The sequence below is a fragment of the Dasypus novemcinctus genome, chromosome 3 (genome assembly GCF_030445035.2).
Source record: "Dasypus novemcinctus isolate mDasNov1 chromosome 3, mDasNov1.1.hap2, whole genome shotgun sequence".
Taxonomy (NCBI): Eukaryota; Metazoa; Chordata; class Mammalia; order Cingulata; family Dasypodidae; genus Dasypus; species Dasypus novemcinctus.
Window position 1 is genome coordinate 170,781,064 of NC_080675.1, and position 21,817 is coordinate 170,802,880.

The 21,817-nt window shown below is 39.3% G+C and overlaps 1 protein-coding gene across 2 annotated transcripts in view; it reads left to right on the top strand.

Annotated features, from left to right (window-relative positions):
- The window catches only part of FANCI (FA complementation group I), a 94,450-nt gene that overhangs the window by 71,021 nt on the left and 1,612 nt on the right, over positions 1–21,817 (top strand). The window contains exons 20-37 of one of the 2 annotated variants that reach the window (XM_058294668.1): positions 170–271; positions 1,217–1,384; positions 1,462–1,583; positions 2,103–2,267; positions 2,890–3,069; positions 8,190–8,356; positions 8,689–8,762; positions 9,688–9,804; positions 12,373–12,424; positions 13,304–13,431; positions 13,514–13,582; positions 13,769–13,862; positions 14,158–14,345; positions 15,486–15,539; positions 15,623–15,682; positions 19,449–19,520; positions 21,273–21,368; positions 21,667–21,774. In XM_058294668.1, the coding sequence (XP_058150651.1) occupies positions 170–271; positions 1,217–1,384; positions 1,462–1,583; positions 2,103–2,267; positions 2,890–3,069; positions 8,190–8,356; positions 8,689–8,762; positions 9,688–9,804; positions 12,373–12,424; positions 13,304–13,431; positions 13,514–13,582; positions 13,769–13,862; positions 14,158–14,345; positions 15,486–15,539; positions 15,623–15,682; positions 19,449–19,520; positions 21,273–21,368; positions 21,667–21,774 (2,016 nt within the window). The remainder of the gene's footprint in view (positions 1–169; positions 272–1,216; positions 1,385–1,461; positions 1,584–2,102; positions 2,268–2,889; positions 3,070–8,189; positions 8,357–8,688; positions 8,763–9,687; positions 9,805–12,372; positions 12,425–13,303; positions 13,432–13,513; positions 13,583–13,768; positions 13,863–14,157; positions 14,346–15,485; positions 15,540–15,622; positions 15,683–19,448; positions 19,521–21,272; positions 21,369–21,666; positions 21,775–21,817) is intronic. The other variant, XM_058294669.2, reaches the window with a different exon arrangement.

The window sequence follows — 21,817 nt, forward strand, 5'->3', positions numbered from 1 at the left end:
GAAGCAAGGGCAGGCCAAAGCAACAAAATTTAGCTGCATCATTCTTTGGGCTGTTGGGAGGAAACCTGTATAAGAAGACATTAGACTTTAAAGGTGACATTAATTTGGACAGTTTAAAAAGTGGAAAGCATTAATGAGCCGTGGTGTCTTTTTTCCTTACCATGCATAGTTGAAACAATTCTATGAGCCAAAACCTGATCTGCTGCCTCCTCTGAAACTAGAAGCTTGTATTCTGACCCAAGAAGATAAATACTTTCTACAAGAACCACTGGTGAGACTTTATTCTTTCTAGAACCATGGTTTTTACTGTTAAAGGAAAGGGGTTGATCTTGAGGAAGAGGTAGTTTTTCCCTGTGAAGCTGTATGCACTGTGAAATTTAGCTGCTTATCTTTCCTGGCACATCATTAATTTAAATCTATTGGTAAGGTATCTCCACATCAGTACTTCTAAGAAATCAAGCATCCACTACCTCCCCCATCATATCTCCTGTTTATGGAACTTTGATTATTATATACTAAATAAAAATGCTTTAGAATGTGGGGAAAGGATGTCACCTAGGAGCAGAGGATACCAGAGGCCCTCTCTCATCAGTTTGGAGGGAGTATGTTCAGACTAAGCTAGCATTGGCACTCTTCTGAATCTTTAGAGAAAATCACAGGTTGGTTTTCTTTTCTCATTATTAAGACTCAGAAAGAGAAGACTTTAAAAAGGAGAGGATAAAAACGGAAACTCCACCCCCCATCCCAAGTGATTTAGAACTCATGGTAGCAGAAGGAGGAAGTCTTTCAGTTGTCATATCCTGCCTTCATGCATGTGCCTTCTGTGCTATGAGATGTCCTCATCCTATATCTAAGATACTGTCTTGGTCTCCCAAAGATTCCCCCAAAATAAACCACTATCCTTAAAGTAGCCTCTGAGATTCAGAGGAACTAGAAAGTTCAGAATTGTTTGTACCAGACCAGATAGCATATCTGATACTGTAGTCTTAGGTGTCAACTACTGGTCAGGCCACATCATTTGGGAGAGGATCAGAAAGCAATGTCTCTGTTAATTCAGTTAATTTTTTCCAGGGTTATTAATTCAGATTGACTAAATTTGTGATACGAATGTATAAATTACTTCAGTCTTTCTTATAGATAAGAATTATTTGCTGCCTGTGAACAACTTCGTAGATTCTCCTTTACACTGAAGAATATTTAATATTTTCTTTTACAGGTTCATCTGCTATGCTGTGTTCATCACTGTTTGGCCTGGTATAAGAGCAGAGTGGTGCCTCTACAAGAAGAAGAGGAAGAAGAAGAGGGATTTTATCAAGTCTTAGATGATATGTTGGAGTCTATTACTAATAGAATGATTAAGAGTGAGCTAGAAGACTTTGAATTGGTAATTGCCAGGTCCTCAGCTGTATTGAGTAATGGAGGTTTTTAATAGCTTATTAACTTTTGCCATGTGTCTTCTAGGATAAATCAGCAGATTTTTCTCAGTCCACTGATATTGGCATCAAAAATAATATTTGTGCTCATCTTGTGATGGGAGTTTGTGAGGTTCTAATAGAATATAATTTCTCCATAAGTAATTTCAGGTAAGGTCTTACTATAACTCCACTTTTAGTTTGGTAAATTTTTGTTTTATGTTTTTGTGTGTTTTTTGCATTAGCAATATGCTAGGCACTGAACAGATCACAGATCATGACATTATCTCTTAGATATGGACGTCTGACTTAAGACCAGACTTTGTTCTTTATACTAGAGAACACCAAACTATAGGTCAGGCAGGCCTGTAAATGTTTTCCCTCTAGCAGGCTTTCATTTATTCAAAATTCCCCAGGCCCTGAATTTAAGAACTAATTTTTTTAATACATTTTGATTGATGGTAGTATTGACTTTCATGGTTTGCAATAATTTGGGGGGTGGGAGGGTGGGGGTGGGGGAGGGTGGGCAGATAAACTGCTATGACCTGGGTATGCTATGTTAATGACAAACTGTTCGTTTATAATGTGACATCTGAAGAAGCATTGTGATTTCCTTATTTACAGTATGTAAAAGTGAACCACAATATTCTGATGCTTACCTTGGTGGTCTTTTTTCCTTTTTTTATACAGTAAGAGTAAGTTTGAGGAGGTACTAAGCTTGTTTATGTGTTATAAGAAACTCTCTGACATTCTTAAGGAAAAAGGTGGTAAAGGCAAAACTAAAATGGCCAACAAAACAACTGATAGTTTTTTGTCCATGAAATTTGTGTCTGAACTTCTCACCGCTCTTTTCAGGTAAGGGTCTAATAGAGTGCTTAAAGATAGTAGTACAGTGACAATAAGAGTGCTTACCCAGGTTCATTTGTATTAACTCGTTTGGATTCACGTTTCTTACTGTATATAATAAGTTAGGAATTAGTAAGTTCTTGAAATAAAATCTAGGCAATCATAGGTAGGCACTTTTAAAAGAGGTACTTTGAATTATTAAAGGGAAAATCAGAAACAATGGGCTAATTAATGAAAAGATAGCGATGAATTCCAGTAAGGCGTAAAAAAAAAAAGAATCTGCCCAAGTAACATTAAGCACAACAATAGATAAAAAGGGAAGAAAGGAAAAATCTTAATTAAAAAAACCAAAGGAACAACGAAAAAAATTAGAGACTACAACTGACATTTAATTTTTATCAAAGTAAAAGGATAAGGAAGGAGGCAAGAAAATGAGGCAGAGCTGAGGATGATGATTGTAAAAGGGCAGCCAAGGAAGTGACTGTGGTGTGGGCTGCCTAGAATGTCTGCGGTGTGGGCTGCCTAGAATGTCTGCCATTCAGAGTTTGCTGGGTGCTCCTATTCTGAACAGTGCCTAGAATGCCTAATTCTAGATACCAGTAGCAGTAAGGGAATCTCTTTTTCTCTCTAGGGATAGTATCCAAACACATGAAGAAAGCCTGTCTGTTCTGAGGTCCAGCAACGAATTTATGCGCTATGCAGTAAGTGTGGCGCTACAGAAGGTACAGCAGCTAATAGAAACAGGGCATGTGAGTGGCCCTGATGGCCAGAATCCAGATAAGATCTTTCAGAACCTCTCTGATATAACTCGGTAAGCCACTCCCACCCTCAGAAGCTGTTCCACTTGCTGTGGAGTCCCCAAGAGAGGAAATTAGAGATGGGGATAGGGAAAAATATGGGTTGAGTTTGCCCAAGATTAAGAGTACCATCACTAATATTGAGTCTTTTTTCTAGTCCTGCTTTGATATAGATTGTTCAGTCATGTGTAAAAATTATTCTATACCAGGAATAAAGAGGGATATTATGTAAAAATTAAATGATTCAAGTAGATGTAGCAATCGTAAATGTGTATACACCTAACAATAGAGCTTCAGAATACTTGAAGCAAAAGCTGATAGAACTGAAAGGAGAAATAGACAAATATACAGTTGTAGTTGGAGACAATACTCTCTCTCAGTAATCAGTAGAATGCGTAGATAGAAAATCAAGAAGTAGTTTGAATACCTGTACAACACTGCCCTCCAGCTTGACTTAACTGACATTTCATAGAATGTCCACCTGACAGCAATTTCAAAATGCACATTCTTTTTAAGTACACATAGTACATTTACCAAAATGGCCTATATTCTTGGCCATAGAACAACTCATCAAATTTAAAAGACTAGAATCAGTATGTTCTCTGACCACAACAGAATTAAACAAAGAAGTAACCAGAGCAAAATATCCCCAAATATTTGTAAATTAAACAGTGTACTTTTATATAAACCACTGATCATAGAGAAAGAAGGGAAATTAGAAATTTATAGCATTCAGTGATTAGAAAACAAGAAAGATCTGAAATCAGTAATCTAAGCTCCTACTTTAAGAAATAAGAAAAAAAGAGCAACTTAAAAATGAAAGTAAGAAGAGGAAAGGAAATAATAAATATAAAAAGCAGAAATCAATGAAAATGAAAACACAAAAATAGAGAAAATGAATGAAACAAAAAACTGGTTCTTTGACAGGATCAATCAATTTAATAAATTTAATAAACCTTAGCCAGATCAAAGTGTGGCTGTAGAAAGAAATTACAAGTGTCAGGAATAAGGGCAAAAGGGACAGCACTATTGATCCTGCAGACATTAAAAATTTTTATAATGAATATTATGAACATCTGTGTCAATAAATTTGATAGCTAAAATTGACAAATTTCTTGAAAACTTATTCAAGAAGAAATGGACAATCTAAGTAAATCTATCTCTATTCAAGAAATTAAATTCATGATTCAAAATTTTCCTTCAAAGGAAACTCCAGACTAGATATCTTCACTGACGAATCCTACCAAACATTTAAGGAAGAATTTATCTCAATTTTAAGCAAACTCTTCTAGAAAATAGAAGAATTAGGAACATTTTTCCAGCTCAATTTATGAGACCACCATTACCCTGATATCAAAAATAAGACATTACAGGAAAACAAAAGTTCAGACCAGTCTCCTTCATGAACATAGAAGCAAAAAATCAGCAAATTGAATCCAATAATTTATGAAAAAGACATCATAATGAATTCAGTTTTTTTTTCAGGAAATTAGGGTTATATCAAAATGTGAAAACCAATGTAATTGACTATCAACAGACTAAAAAAAACCATATCATTATCTTAATAAATGCAAAAAATCATAATTCAACATATATTTGAGATAAAAACTCACAGGAATAAAAGAAATTTCTCAATCCAATAGAAGTAATCCATTTAAAATAAACAAAAAACTGAAGTTAACATCTTATTTAATGGTGAAAGACTGAATGCTTTTCCCCCTGTTCTCTTGCCTCTGGTATTCAACATCTGAACTCTTTATTCACAGACAGAAAATGATTATCTATGTTAGAAGTTCCAAAGAATTTTAAAAAACAGGCTACTAGATCTATTAGAGTAGCAAGGTTGCAATATACAAGGTCTATATATAAAAATCATTTGTGTGTCTGTTTACATATTAGCAGTGAATAATTGGAAACTGAGATTTAAAAGTCAAAGTACTATTTAACAATAGCACTAGAAAGCATGAACTGCTTAGGGATAAATCTTATAAACACACAAAATTTGTATGATGAAAACTATAAAACATTAATGAGAAAAACCAGAGAAGACCAAAATAAAATACAGATAAAGTGTTCATGGATTGTATGATCTAATTTTTTTTTTTTAAGATTTATTTTATTTATTTCTCTCCCCTTCCCCCCATTGTCTGCTGTCTGTATCCACTTGCGTTCTTTGTGGCACCAGGAATCTATGTCTCTTTTTGTTGGGTCATCTTGCTGTGTCAGCTCTCCGTGTGTGTGGCGCCACTCTGGGTCAGGCTGCGCTTTTTTCACGTGTGGTGGCTCTCCTTATGGGGCTCACTCTTTGCACATGGGGCACCCCTACACGGGGGATACCCCTGCATGTCATGGCACTCCTTGTGTGCAGCAGCACTGCGTATGGGCCAGATCACCACACGGGTCAGGAGGCCCTGGGAATTGAACTGTGGACCCTCTATGTGGTAGGCAGGCGCTCTATCAGTTGAGCCACATCCACTTCCTGACCTAATATTTTTAAGATAGAAATTCTTCCCAAATGGTCTGTAGAATCAGTACAATCCCAACAAAAATCCTAGTTGGTTTTTGTACTAGAAACTGACAAGCTTATTCTGAAATTTATATGGAAAAGGAAAAGACCTAGAATATAAAAGAAGTTTGAAATAAAAGAACAAAGTTTGAGGACTCACACCAGCTGATTTCAAATCTTATTATGAAGCTGCTGTATTTAAGACTGTTGTACTGACAATATTAATGGAACAGATTAGTTCAAAAACAGCCCTACAGGCCGCAGACTTGGCCCAGTGGTTAGGGGGTCTGTCTGCCACATGGGAGGTCCACGGTTCAAACCCCAGGCCTCCTTGACCCATGTGGAGCTGGCCCATGTGCAGTGCTGATGTGCGCAAGGAGTGCTGTGCCATGCAGGGGTGTCCCCCGCTTAGGGGAGCCCCACACGCAAGGAGTGTACCCCGTAAGAAGAACCGCCCAGTGCGAAAGAAAGTGCAACCTGCCTCAAAATGGTGCTGCACACACGGAGAGCTGACACAACAAGATGACGCAACAAAAAAAACACAGATTCCCGTGCCGCTGACAACAGAAGCAGACAAGACGTAGCAAATAGACACAGAAAATAGACAACCGAGGGGGGGCGGATAAATAAATAAATAAATCTTTTTTTAAAAAAAAACAGACCTACACAAATATGGTCATTTGGTTTTTGACAAAGGTGTCAGGCAATTCAGTGGAGAAAGGAAAGTTTCCAATAAATAGTTTTGCAACAATTGGGTGTTGTATGTCAATTTGATATAAAAAATGAATCTATCAACTCCTTGTACCATATACAAAAAATTTACTTGAAATAGATGAGAGACCTAAATGTTAAGCCTAAAATTATGAAACATATAGAAGTCTTTTTGTGACCTTGTGTTAGGCAGAAATTTTTTAGATATAACCAAAAAGTATGATCCATAAAAGGAAAAAATTTAAAATTCTGCTGTAAGGGAAATGAAAAGACAAGCCACAGATGAGGATAAAATATTTGCAAAACATATGCCTGATAAAGGACCAGTAACCAAAGTATATAAAGAATTCTCAAAAGACAACAAAAAACTTGAATTTAAAAACAGGCAAACGATTTCATCAGACCCTTAACCAACAATAGATTGGATAGATGGATAGATGGATAGATGGATGGATGGCAGTTAAGTACATGAAGAGATGCACAGCATCGTTTCATCATTTATCGTTTGGTAAATGCAAATTAAAAGCATGAGATACCACTAAACACTTATTAGAATGTATTGAAATTAAAAGACTGACCATAACAAATGTCATGAATTTGGAAGAATTTGAATGTTCCTACACTGTTGTTGAGGATGTAAAATGTTACATCCACCTTGTAAAATAGTTTTTCGGTAGTTTAACTTAAAAAGTTACACACTATCTTAGTTTGCCAGCACTGCTATCACACAAATACCAGGCAGTGAGTTGGCTTAAACAACAGGAGTTTGTTGGTTCACAGTTTTGAGGCTTTCTGGAAGTCCAAAATCTAGATATTTGCAAGATTTACATTCTCCCCAAAGGTGGTAACGTTCTAGTGCTGGCTGAAGGGAGTTCCTGATTTTCCCATCCCATGGTGATGTCCTCTCCTTTCTCTTCCTGGGTTCACCCAGTTTCCTCCTTCTCCTAGTGTCTTTCTCATAAGGCATCCAGTAATTTGGATTAACACCTACCCTGGTTTCAGTTTGCCATATCTTAACTGAAAATATTACTAACATTTTCTAAAGGTCCTGTTACCAGAGGGATGTGAACTAAGATTAAACCATGTGTTTGTTGGGACATATAAATCAATCTCCCAAACGTTTCATACCACCTTGATCCATTCCGTTCTACTACTAGGTAGTTACCTAAAAGAAATGAAAGCAGATATCCATATACAGGCTTGTATACAAATGTTCATAACAGCTTTATTTATAATTGAAAAACTAAACAACCCAAATGTCCATTACCAGATGAATGAATAAACTGGTGAATGGACAACTGTGGTATATTCATACAGTGGAATACTGCTCAGCAGTCAAATGGAACAAACTGCTGACACATGGCAACAACATAAGTGAATCCCAAAAACATATGCTAGGGCAGCAAATGTAACTCAAGTGGTTGAGTGCCTGTTTCCCATGTACGAGGTCCCAGGTTTGATCCCCAGTACCTCCTAAAAAAGAAAAGGAAAACAAATGAAAAAAACAACTCTCGTTGGGGAGCGGATTTAGCTAAGTAGTTGAGTGACTGCTTCCCATGTACGAGGTCCTGGGTTCAGTCCCCAATACCTCCTGGAAAAAAAAAATATGCTATATGAAAAATGCCAGGTTCAAAAGGCTACATACTGAAATGATACCATTTTGATAGGGCATTTTGGGAAAAGTAAAACCGTAAGGACAAAAGTCAGATCAGTGGTTCCTTGGATGAGGCGGGTAGAATTGACTACAGAGGAGCAGAGAATTTTCAGAATGATGGAAATATCTTGACTCTGAGGATGATTACACAACTGTATAAATTTGTCAAAATTCATAAAACTGTATGCCTATGGGGTGTGAATTTTACTATATGTAAATTATACTTCAGTGAGTAAAAATAAAATTAATTTTTCCTTCTTCAGGGTCTTGCTATGGAGATACACTTCAATTCCTACATCTGTGGAAGAGTCAGGAAAGAAAGATAAAGGAAAAAATATCTCACTCTTGTGCTTAGAGGGTTTGCAGAAGATATTCAGTGCTGTGCAACACTTCTATCAGCCCAAGATTCAACAGTTTCTCCGGGCGTTAGGTGGGCATTTGAATGTTGATCAGTTGACTTGATCTGGGTTTCTCCTTCTTAACAAAATCTCTGATTCTTTTTGTTAACCTACATAGGATACCTGAAAACAGTCCTGATGTTGGTAAGGAGTGACATCTAGTGGATTCAGGATTTGGACTTACTAGATTATATTTAACCACAATAGTGACTGGAAAATGGAATATAGTATTAAGAAATTTCTAAATTTTAGGAATTTACTTAATTCTGCCGCCAGACTTTTTGGCTTTCTAAAATTCTAGCTATTAAAGGGACAAAAAAGCATGAGTCCCCCAAAAAAGATAAGAGTTCTTTTCCTTTTCTAGATGTCACAGATGAGGGAGACGAGGCAGAAATTGGTGTCACTCAAAGAGCAGCATTCCAGATCCGGCAGTTTCAGGTAAGAAGCCTTGAAAAGCTGCTGTGCTTGCCTGAGGGTCCTTGCAAATGGACTGTAGCAGGGATGCTGGTGAGAATGGGAAGACAGTGCACAAATAGGACAGGAATCTTTTTTCTCGGCCATTCATCCAAGCAAGCAGACAAACTGGAAGATAATGCATTTAAAAGGATTCTAGTGAGGTTGTGTGATAGCCATATCCTAACCTGCAGAACTCATTGCCTCCAAAAATCACTGATTGTGTTGATGTGAAGACATAGCGAAGAGCCTTTCAAGGTATAGAGCTTATATTTTGTTTCTGTGTCCAGGGTATAATTTGGCATTATCTGTCAGATTTCCTAAAGTTGAAACAGTGTAAAAAAAAGAAAGAAAAGAAAAGAAACAGTGATACCTACCAATTTCTAACCAATAGTTGTCAAATTAGTCAAGAAATGAGCATCTTCTATCACAGAGGATTTCTTTATTCAAATAATTTAAAAGTTCCTACTGTGTACCAGGGACAGTTCTAGATGCTTGGGCTATACTAGGGAACAAAAGATGATAATCTCTCCCCTCACGGAGCTGAAATTGTAGTAGGAGCTACTCATAAACAAATAGTAAAATATGTAGTATTTCAGGTAGTGAGAAGAGGAAGAGAGAAAAGTAAAACAGGGAAGATATGTAGGGAATGCTGGACTTTCTGAGGTCAGTGGATGGGCTCCAGAGAGTTGTGTGTCAACACATATTGGGAGCACGGTTCGTTCCTAATGTGCATTTGGCAGGTTTGGAGGAGAAAGCGTCATAGTTTTCAAGAGAATTTCCAGGGGTTTATTTTCAGATTTTCTTGATATTTTGGTGGCTTCAGATCCTTCAAATATGGCTAGATCTCTCTTCCTCCTGATAGGAATATGTCTCCTAATATTTCTATATATATACTTCTCTTTCTCAGAGGTGCTTGTTGAATTTACTTAGCAGCGAAGAGGAAGATTTCAATAGTAAAGAAGCCCTTCTTCTGGTCACTGTTCTCTCCAGTTTGTCCAAACTCCTGGAGCCCTCCTCTCCTCAGGTACTAGTCCCACTCACTCAGCCCTGCTAGCTTCCCCCGGAAAGGAAGGCTCATTCCATCCTGAAAGTGTATATCTAAATGGACATTGGAAGTCTAGCTTATTTGAAATAATATCTTTAGTTGTGCTCCTGAAACAATGTGATCTATAAGATGTGTCATTTCCTACATAAAGTTTCTACCACGTCATTCTTACATGCAGCCATTAGAGAGCAAGGACAGAGGGTGAATGGTGAACACTGCAGAAAAAAAATCTTGTTTATCTTTGGTGCTTCAGCCTTCTGTGTTCTGTTCTTCCCCACCCTTCGTGTCCTTCCTCCTTTTTTAAGATGAAAATGTGTTAACTATGAAAGAAAGTAACTGACACAATTCAGCAGTTGGCTCTCCCAGCAGGGTTACCCAGGACTGAATTTGGGGAGAATTCAGCAAAGGATGATAAGGTCAGGAAATGTACCTACAGTCCCAGGGCAGAAACAACTCTCCAAAGAAAGGTTTTATGTGTGTGTGTGTAAGTGTGCACCCACATGAGCATTTACACACAGAAGAATACAGAAGGGCCACATTTTGTGGGTCCATGCCTTTCAGCAGTCATTTCCCTCTTGTCCCTGGGAGTCCAGGTCTGTATGCTCCTACCATGTCAACTTTTTGATCTGTGGGGTAGACAAGTTGGAGCCCTGGGAGTACGAGGCTCCTTTATGTGAGTCCTTGCCTTGGAAAGATCTAGACTTGGGGAGACTGTAGCCCCCAAGGGTATTACAGTGTGTGGGTGGTGGAATACACTCTCATTTTCCTGTTCCCCTAGTTCCAGGTATTCCAAAGAAAGTACCCTTTGCTACCTATAACATCCCAGCTCCAAACAACCTATTCCACTTGCTTTTCAACTTAATTCTTTCATACTGGTATTTTTGCTGCAGGGAACAAAGGACTGGGAAGAGAAACACTGGGGCAGCATGGGAGAACTGGGTAGGGTAAAAGTTTTGTGGAAAATAAATGGGTTTGGAAAGACTTCTATATGGAAAAAAGTTTATTGTTAACCCTTCTCTCTAATAACTTCAAGTAGTCTCTTTAAAATTTTTTATTTAATTTTGAATAATGTCATATGTCTTAAAAACAAGGTCTTATAAAAAAGGTTTACAGTGAACAGTCCCTCTCCTATCCATGTCCTCTATCGGCTTAGCTCCTCCTCACCCACCCCAAGTAAGTAAACACTCTTTTCAGTTTCTTATATATCCTACAAGAGTATCTTTATTCCTGTACAAACAGAAACAAATATAGATTTCTTATTCCCACCCCCACTCCTCTTCCCACAAAAGCTTCATCTACATCCTGCTTATTTTTTTTGATACTATATCCCAGAGATCTTTTTATTATATCATTTCACAAGGAGTTTTCAGTTAGCCTCCTTTTTTGTGTTTTTTTTTTTTAAGATTTATTTTTATTTATTCCCCCCTCCCCTTCTCCCCAGTTGTCTGGGCTCTGTATCCATTTGCTGCTTATTCTTCTGTGTCTGCTTGTCTCCTCATTAGGCAGCTCTGGGAATCGATCCTGGGACCTTCCAGAGTCGGGGAGAGGTGATTACTCTCTTGTGCCACCTCTGCTCCCTGTTCTGCTACGTCATCTTATTTTCTCTCCTCTGTGTCTCTTGTTACATCATCTTGCTGCGCCAGCTCTCCATATCGGCCGGCAGTCCTGCGCAGGGCAGTTTTCTTGTGTGGGACAGCATTCCCACGCAGGGCGGCAGTCCTGCGTGGGATGACATTCCCTACATGGATTAGCACTCTGCGTGGGCCGGCTCACCGCATGGGTCAGCTTGCCTGGGCATTGAACCCTGGACCTCCTATATGATAGATGGGGTTCCACTTGGTTAAGCCACATCCATTTCCCCAGTTAGCCTCTTAATTACTTTTCTCAACCAAAACTGATGTCTTGGTCATTTTGTACTTGATTATAAATGCATTCCATTGTCTTTGTAGTTGAAAGCCTAGTCCACAGAACTGCTAAGAGCAAAAAGTTGAGTGTATCTCATGACCCAAACCCCTTCTATGCCAAGACTTTAAGCCTCTGTCTACCTCAGAAAATTTTGTCTGGTTTTTGCCTCTTTTCTTTCTTATTTCCTCTCCCTTCTGACCTTCTTTTGGCCTCTTGTTTCCCAAAAGCTAATTCTCCTGTCTTTATGGCCACTTCCCTGTTAGCCTCACATCCTTAAAGATGTCTGGAGTGGAGAGTACGGGGGCATGGGAAGGAAAATAGGAGCTTTAGCCCCAGGCCATGGTGGTAGGGGCAAAGGACACTTAGGTGGTAAGGACCTAAGCCCCAGGATCTTTGATGCTTAAAGGGCATAGATATTGAGAATTTAATCATGCTGTCTTATGAGATTAGTATCAATAAGTCAATAATTATAATTTTGGGCTTATTTTGATGCTATTCATGGTAAATTATCACTTCAGATCCATGAATGTGTTTTGGCAGATAATTTTCTTAGACTTGGAAAGAACCAAGGCTCTTCTATTCTGAGAGCACTGAGATCTATCTTTTGGCCTATTTTCATTGATATATGAATGATTTTTTTAGTTTGTGCAGATGTTATCCTGGACATCTAAGATTTGCAAGGAAAACAGCAGGGGTAAGTTTCTTGCCATATATTCTTTTAGGCTTCATATAAAATCATCATCACCAAATAGCATTTAGAAAAGAGAAGATATTTCCTATTAAACATTCTCCAGACTAGCCAAAATGAGTAAGATAAATAATATCAATACCAAGTGTTGGCACGAATGTAGAGGAGCCACTGGAACTCTCATTCACTGGTATGATCACTATGAAATCGGTATAACTACTTTGAAACTGTTTAACATTATCTAGCTCCTAAAACTATATATAATATGCCTATGACCCAGCAATTCCTCTTCCAATGGAAATTTGTGGAAAAATTCTCATAGCAGCACTCTTTTAACAGCCCTGAAACTGAAGAAATAAAACCCAAATGTTCATCAGCAGTGTAATGGATAAATGAATTATGATCTAGTCACACAATGGAATACTGTATAGCAATGAAAATGGACAAATTACACTTACTAACAAGATGGCAGAGGCTCACAAAATAATGTTATAAACAGAAGGAGCCAGTCATCAGGGGAGATGAGATTCAAAATCGGACAAAACTAGTCTGTGATGTTAGAAGTCAGGATAGCAATTTCCTTTTATGGGGGCAAGTAAGGCAGAAGGGGGTTTTCTAGGGTGCTGGTAATGCCCTATGTCTTGATCCAGGTACTAGTTATACAGTGATAATAGCTGACCAATAGTGGGGAAAGCCTGCCTTCTTTGGGCTATTACATGTGTATAAATACATCGTTGTGAGAGAGTTGCCTTGGTTGAAGTTTGTACGACATTGGGATATTTTACCCAGAACATGGCAATGTACGTGTTCTGGTTAGGCATCCCCACCTGAAGGACCTACTGGGTTATAACCTTCCTTTTAATTTTCTTGCCTCCCTACTCCTAGAAGATGCCTCATTTTGCAAAAGCTTGATGAACTTGCTCTTCAGCCTCCATGTTTCATATAAGAGTCCTGTCACCCTGCTACGTGACTTGTCCCAGGATATCCACGGGCAGCTTGGAGATGTCGATCAGGTACTACAGTGCACTGTGTGGGGATGGAGGTGAAGAGACCAGCCTTTCTGCCATTAGGTACCACCTCTCTTTCCCTCCCCAGGACGTGGAGGTAGAGAAAACAAACCACTTTGCAATGGTGACTTTGAGAACAGCTGCCCCCACTGTCTGTGTAAGTGTTGATCCTAGAGCCATGGGAAGTAATCTTGTCATTCCTTATATTCTGTGCCACATGAAGTGACACATGTAGTGCCTTGTGTCCTGGAAGCCTGTAACCCACCTGTCAGTGGCTATGATTACTGTATTACTGCATCTGCTTTGTACAGTGAGCCAAGCAAGACATTCTTTTCTTTCACAGTTACTTGCCCTGAGTCAGGCTGAGAAGGTCCTAGAGGAAGTAGACTGGCTAATCACCAAGCTTAAGGGCCAAGTGAGCCAAGAAATCATACCAGGTAAGATGAGTTCAGGTGTGGTTCCAGGAAATGTGATAAGAACAAAGCCAACCAGAATACAGATAGGACTCTACGTCAGAGAGGAGCCCCTGAGCTAGATCTCTGATGTGATAAAAGAGGTAGTGTGACTTCTGACAGCATGGTTACTGCTTCACTCTGCTTGATGGATTACATACTCATTTTCCCTACAGATTTCCTAGTTAAATGTATTTAGTTGATTTCTAAATACCCTGTACTCTTAAATAGAAAATAAGGCTGGTTGGCTTTGAATGTACCAGTTTTCATTTCCCTTCAGAAGAGGCCTCTTCTCAGGCAACCCCACCAAATTATCCCATTGAGAAAGCCATCATCATGCAACTGGGAACTCTGGTTACATTTTTCCATGAGCTGGTACAAACAGCCTTGCCATCAGGGAGCTGTGTGGACATCTTGCTAAAGGACCTGTGCAAAATGTACACCATTCTTACAGCACTTGTCAAATATGTGAGTATTACCAGTTTCACCCCCTCTTCTTCACCCCCCTTTCCATCCCAGCCAGCCAGGAGACCAGGCCAGGACAGCAGCCCTCTGATTGGGAATTCCTCAAACAGAGGTCTTTGCAAGTCATGGTCTAGCTCCAGTGTGATTAGCAGTGGCAGCCCTCTCCACAGGCCAGGGAGAAAACAGTGGATGACATGCTTCTAAATCTCTTTTAGAGGCTCTTCTTTTCTTGGTTTATGAGCATATGGCACTTGAATGCTTCTTTCATATTCCTTCTAAAGCTTAATATAAACTGTAGCAATATGTAAAATATTTCATATTCACAAAAAGACCAATTCCAACCAGGCTGGGTACTAAAGAGATGTTTTTTCCTTTTTTTATTCCTTTAACAAATTTATGTTATGCCTCACAGGTCGGGCACTGGGGGGGCAGGTGGAAGAGTATTTTAAAAAGGCATGCACCCAAAAAAAGAAATTTAAAAAAAAAATTTTTTTTTAAGGTATACACTCTTGCCTTTATTGAGCTTAAGTTAATGCTTCTTGGTTCTGTTAACAAGAAACTTTTTTTGCTCTTGGAGTATTTTGATCCTCAACAGACATTTAGAAGGTGGTGGAAACAATGGTTTAGTTCTGATTCTAGCAGTGATCTATATTAAAGAATTAGAAAGGGATAGACAACCCAAGAAAGATGTAGACACAGCGTACCTACCCAAGCAGCAGTGTGGCCATCTCTAATAGTGTGCAGATCTAGCTACATGGTGTGTTTACTAAGCTTCTGCTTGTTGTGGAAATACTGAGAGCGTCTTCTCTTTATTAGTATTTTTAAAAGAAAAAACAGCGAAGTCATTGGTTTTCTAGATGCAGGAACTAACAGCCTGAAAGATTTTTAAAGCAGGGAGCTGAGCAAGTTAGAAACAGAAACCCTTCATTGGTTTATTGTCCAGAGAGTGTAGAGGCTTTGAAGCAGGCAGAAAAGGAAGACTTGTGTCCTGGATTCTCCATGAATATAGTAGCTTGTTTTTTTTTCCTTCTGCATTCAGAACAATGAGGTACACACCATAAGCTCACTGAAAGAGTCAACTGTAGTTTCATAGGCCCTTTATATAGGGTAACATGCTGAATCTAAGAGCCTTTTATCTTTTAGTATCTACAGGTGTGTCGAAGTGCTGGAGGAATTCCGAAAAATATGGAAAAGCTGGTGAGTTGAGAGTGCCTTTCCTAGGAATGGGTGAAGATTTTTATGCCTAAAATTAAATTGGCTCCCTTTTTCCTTTTCTGCAGGTGAAGCTATCTGGTTCTCATCTGACCCCACTGTGTTATTCTTTCATTTCTTATGTACAGGTAAGTGATCTAGTGTCAGTATTAAAAGAGATCTTCAAATAAGAAAGGATTTCCTATGTTTCCAGGGGACCACTTGGTCATCTGAGCTGAGTGCTATCAAATTTCTTCCCTACTTACCATAAAGCCAGAGGTACTCATCAGAGAGCAAGGCAAGGCATGAAGGCTTTGCAGCAGGGGGATCTTTGTCCATTCAAAGGAAGCTATTCTATTTAAGTTGGAAAGAGAAAGCATGCTTACATTTGAAGCTGGGAAAGGACAAACATCCTTAGTGCTCAGTGACTTGGTTTTTTTCTGGCTGATTCCAGATTGATGCCATTGGGCATTTTTGGGGAGTGTGAAAAGTAGCAGCAAGCACATGAAAAGCTGAGATTAGATGCAAAGTATACTGTGTGAGATGTAGTAGCACTTTCAGGGTGTTAAAGGAGAATATGGGCTTTTTTCTGTTATTTGCCCAGAGCCTTTTATTTTCCCTTCCTCTGAATTAATAAAGTAATGGTCTCTTTCAGGGTTTGAAGAAATTTTAAATGCCATTTGTCTCAAATGCCATCAGATTTTTGCAATATTTTAGTCCCCTTTACTGTTTGCTTAAACTGAGGTTTCTTAGAAACCTTAGCATAATTGACATTTTGGAACAATTCTTTGTTGCAGGGTCCCATTCTGTGCATTGTAGGCTGTTTAGCAGCAACCTTGTGGCCTTTACCCACTAGATGCCGACATTAGCCCCTAGGTATGACAACCAAAAATGTCTCCAGACATGACCAGATGTCCCTATGAGCAACATTGCCCCCAGTTTGGAACCACTGGCTTAAATACATGAAATGATGGGAAACCTGCCTTCTCCCAAGGACTCCTTATCACTGAAATACGAGTACTGCAGGGCTGCTGTTAATCTTTGAAGGATCAAAGAAAAATCAGCCCACAAAGTCTCAGTCCTGCCCAAGATTCTAGAACCAATTATTAGTAGTTTGTGACTACTGTGCGCCTCTTGAGAGGTTTTGTGCCTCTGCACCTCCTGTTGGAAAACTTGCCTGTTTGTGTGTGCCTTCTCCCTTCCTCTTGAGAATCAGTGACTGAGTAGCCTGTTACCTGGTTGTAGCTGACGGAGGTTTGCAGTCGTGTGCAGGTTCTCTGTCACCTTGCCGTTGTGTCCCATTTTGTGATGTGCGTCAGGAATGTATCATCCTTTTTCTGTCTGGCCAGGCTTACTCTTTTCCCATCAAGCCATTACTTGTGGACCTCTCCTTTAATCTGACCCAAATCCTCCTAGGCCTGCTTTCTAAACCCTATCCCCGTGAATGTTCCTGTGGGTGCATTTCCACGTGGATCCCAATCTGTGAAACAAGTCTGTTGTCTGTAAGATGTATCCCTCTATCCCTAAATTCAAATTTTAAGTTCCCCATCTCTGAGCCTTAATAATGCTTATATGGCCACAATTCACCAAGTATCCTTTAAGTCTGAAAGTAGTCATCAAAAAAGGGATTCTGTGAGAAACACTCATACCATATTCCTTGTTCTAGACTTTCATGGTATCCATTAGCATATTAAAGGTGCAGAGAAGTCCAACAGTTATGTTCAACAGTAGTTTTCAAACCTACTCAGGTACTTTTAAATAACAAATATTTGGCAGAATAGTATCCCATAGCATACAGCTCAGGAAACAGTGCTCTAAGGCCAGATTTACCCATTATAATCTGAAATATCACTTTGTCAAATTTTTTTTTTTTGGCGGGGGAGGGGAGGCAGGTACTGGGGATTGAACCTGGGACCTCATACATGCAAAGCAGGTACTCAACCACTGAGCTACACCTGCCCCCTTTTGTCTATTTGTTTTATTAGGAGCAGCTAACTGTAAGGCAGCAAAGCCTTACCTTGTGCCTGGTGTGCTAAACTCTTTTAATGCATCATCTCATTCATCCTTATGATGATACTTTGCATCACCATATAAATGATGAGACAAGATTAGAGGTGAATTGAAATGCCCAATGACAGACAGCTGTAGGAGGCAGAACTGAGATTTGAAACCAGGTAGTTTGACTCTACAATAGGAGTCAGCAAATTTCTTCTGTAAAAAGGGCCAGATATAAAGATTTGAGGCTTTGTGGGTAATAGAGTTTGTCAGTTTTGCTACTGTAGCACAAAAGCAACCATAGACAATATAGAAGTGAATGAACATGGCTGTGTTCCAGGAAAACTTTTATCTTTTCAAAAACATGCAGTTGACCAGATTTGGACTGTGGGCTGTGGTATAGTTTGTGACCTCCCACTCTAGAATTACACATGATTTTCATTGACTTGCAAACTGTTGGAGAGTTTCGAGTTTTTGTTTCTAACCCCATTCTCAAATATTTTCTTCTGTCAGTCACTCAGGCACCTCCTGTTTTTTCTACATTATGTCTACTCTTCATGGAACATAGTTTCATAGGCCTTTTTCCCCTTTCCCATCCTTATTTGACTTAAAGCCTTACTGACAAGTCACCTGATCCATGAGCAAATAGGTTTTTCACTTGCAAGTGTACTTGGTGAGATTACACTGGGTAAGAGCCCATCGTTCCCTTTTCTCCAAGTCATATCTACTAATCGGGGTTGCATTTGCCCACATCCTTCAGAGAGCTTCTTATAGCTCCTTCTTTTTTTCCAACAGCTTTAACTCTAAATGGGAAGAATCAATGAAAACTATTGCCTACAAACCCTTGGCATTGTGCCCAGAACTGCATACCTTTAAAAGGTGCTTCTCTTCCAGCTAGTTTTATTGCTACCTGAATCAACAGGAATGGGCAGTGGATGGGGTTGATTCAGGGACTCTGAACAGGGTCCCATCTTGGATACAACCTCTAGGAAGATGGCTCATTTCCCACTTGTTCACATGCAGCCTCTCTGTAGCCTCTTCCCTGTCCTTCCCCTAACAGGGCTTCATTCTTTACCCAGCAAAAAATAGATTTCGCCCCAGCCCTTCTGGAATCCCTACTGTTTACTTCCCAGAACATCCCATGTGGAACAAGCCTGCCTTTCAATGACTCAGTGGTATATAGTTTGTTTTCAGGTCTTTATTTTTTTATCTGCTTATTGGTCCAATGGAGCATGGTATGTGTTCCTTTCTTAGAAGAAATAAGACTCCCCCTCTTCAGATAAAGGCTTCCTACTTGTATACCTCAAGCTTGGGTGGTTTTTCTCAGTCTCTCCTTACTCAAGTCTTGACTCTCTTCTGCCTTGTCAGAATCATCTACTTCTCAGGTCCCTTTCTTTATTTGTTCTTCCTTTCTCTCCAGTAACATATAACACAGGGGAGTATTCTGGTGATCCTTTTAAAACTCTCCTCGAACCTGATAACCAAATTGCACATAATAGCATCTGGTGATTGCCTCTAGTGGGAAAACTACAGGCCCCTGATCAGTCACCTCCGCTGCCTCTCCTCGATGGAACTCTTAACCAAACATGCTGTAGGGAAATGCTTATTCCTGCTACCACCTTTACAGTCCCCATGTAACCATCTTTTTGTGCCTCACCAGTCACTGGTGACATACAACAATTAGGTTACATACATGGACAAAGATTATAAATATCCCACAAGAAAAATGAAAATTTTAAGAACTATAAATCAAAGTGTTTCCCATCTTCTAGCATCTGCTGTGCAAATAATCCCATTCACCCAAATTTGTTCACCTTAGAGTCCCCATACTCTGTTGTAATTACTTTCTAGGAAAATTAGAGCCTTCTAACTCTATGGAAAATTTTTCAAGAATGAGAAAATTTGTTTCTATTTCTGTAGAACAAGAGTAAGAGCCTGAAATCTGTAGGAGAGAAGAAAAAGGAGAAAACTGCTGATGATGCCACAGTCATGGTAAGCTAATGACAATGACCATTAAAATATGGCGTTGGTGAACTTTATAACATGATGCTGAAAGAAGCGAGACACAAAGGAGCACATACTGTATGATTCCATTTATATTAATTGTCCAGACTAGGCAAATCTAGAGGTAGAAAGATTAGGTGACTGCCTAGAGTTCGGAGAAATGGGAAGACTAGGGAGTCTAAATTAGTACAGGGTTTGGGGCAGGGGTGAGGAAAATGTTCTAAAGTTAATTTTGGTGGTGTTTGAACAACTTTGTGATCAACTAAAAACCACTGTATTGCACATTTTGAATAAGGTGTATAGTATGTGAATTATATTTCAAAGCTCCTCTACATATATATAAAATTTTCAGATTTCATGTTCAGGTGGAACATTTTAATTTTCCTTTGAACCAAAAACATACATTTTATTCAGGAAGCACCAGAAAATCTTGAGTTCTTCCCTTGTAATTAGCTTGAATACCCATTGAGAAGGAATTCTTTTTAGGAAAAGTTGGTGAGTGCAAAAAGTGCTCCTACCCTAACCGGTAAGAATTTTGTGAGGGCACAGAGAAATGTGTACTCTAGTATATTGCTGGCAAAAATGAAAATAAATACAAACTTTCAGGTGCAATTTGGCAATTACCACTGAATTTTAGGAAGTATCTATCCTTTTAGGATATGGAAAATATGTTTAAGACCTAATATAGAAGGGAAGCAGATATGGCTCAACTGACAGAACTTCCACCTACCATATGGAGGGTCCAGGGTTCGATGCCCAGGGCCTCCTGGCCTGTGTGGTGAGCTGGCCCACGCACAAGGAATGCAGTGCCATCGCAGGGTTGCCCCCTGCATAAGGGAGCCCCACACACAAAGAGTGCATCCCGCAAGGAGAGCCACCCAGGAGTGGCGCTGCACACCCAGAGAGCTGATGCAACAAGATGATGCAACAAAAAGAAACAAATTCCCAGTGCCGCATGTCAAGAGTGCAAGCAGACAGAGAAGCATACACAGCTAATGGACACAGCAGACAACAGTAAGGGGGGAGAGAAATAAAATAAATCTTTAAAAAAAAAAAAAAAAAAAAGACCTGTATAGAAGCATAGTCCAAGCAACATTATTTGTTAATTATATGAAATATTGAAAACGATGAAAATACCCATTAATAGGGGACTGGCTAAATAAGTTAATAGTACATATATATAGTAGAATACTATGCAGATATATATTTTTTAATCACATGTTCAGATAATTATTCTAAAATGTGGGGTATCAAGTTGGAAACAATGTATGAATGGTCCTATCTGTAGTTTTTTTTAAATATAAAAGTATACATATTTATGCATAAGAAATGTTTGGGAGATTACCCGTTACAAGTCAAAGTGGGAAAAAATATGTAGTCCCGCCATTGAAAATTCATGTCCAGGCTAGAAAAAGGAAATGGATCTAGCTACCAGAGTGGGCTCATTATTTTAAGATTAGAGACTATTAAACTCCTGCAAATGGTCCTAGAAAACAATACTTAGGAGTTACCAATGGGAAGATTTGGTGAGCTCTCCATTGGAATTTAGGTCCTTTGATGAGATTGAACTGCCATAAATTTCAGATTACCAGTACGTAAGATTGCATTTGCTTGAATAGACAGACTACATTTCCTCCAAAGCCACAAGCTATTCTGCAGGTGACAACTTCAGTGTACTGCAATCTTCCAAAACCCTTGAACCCTGAAATTTAGGTACTAATTCTTTTCTTTGACCTGTAGGCCAGAGTTCTTCGGGAAACCAAGCCAATCCCTAACCTCATCTTTGCCATTGAACAGTATGAAAAATTCCTTATCCACCTTTCTAAGAAGTCCAAGGTAAACCACTCTGGTTTTCTACCATTTCCATTTACCCTGTTGATGGGACCTGGCAAACTGAAGCAACACAACTGCAGTGGGGGAAAAAATTTAACTATGATCCTTTCCTGATCTTATGTCCTATCTAAAGTACCAGGTGGAAAACTGATGCTAAAACAGGTTAGCTTTAGCACGGGAGGGTGCTTAAATAGGAATGGAAAGGTTTGTCAGATACAGAGAGCACGGTTTGAGCAGGCCGGGCAAGACAAGGTGTAACTATGAGTACAGGACTGCGCCTGTGTTTACAATTCTGTCACAGGTGAACCTGATGCAGCACATGAAGCTCAGCACCTCACGGGACTTCAAGATCAAAGGAAACATCCTGGACATGATTCTTCAAGAGGATGAGGGGGATGAAAATGAAGAGGTCAGTGCCTGCTTCTGCTTGGAGAGCAGCCACCCTTCCTAGC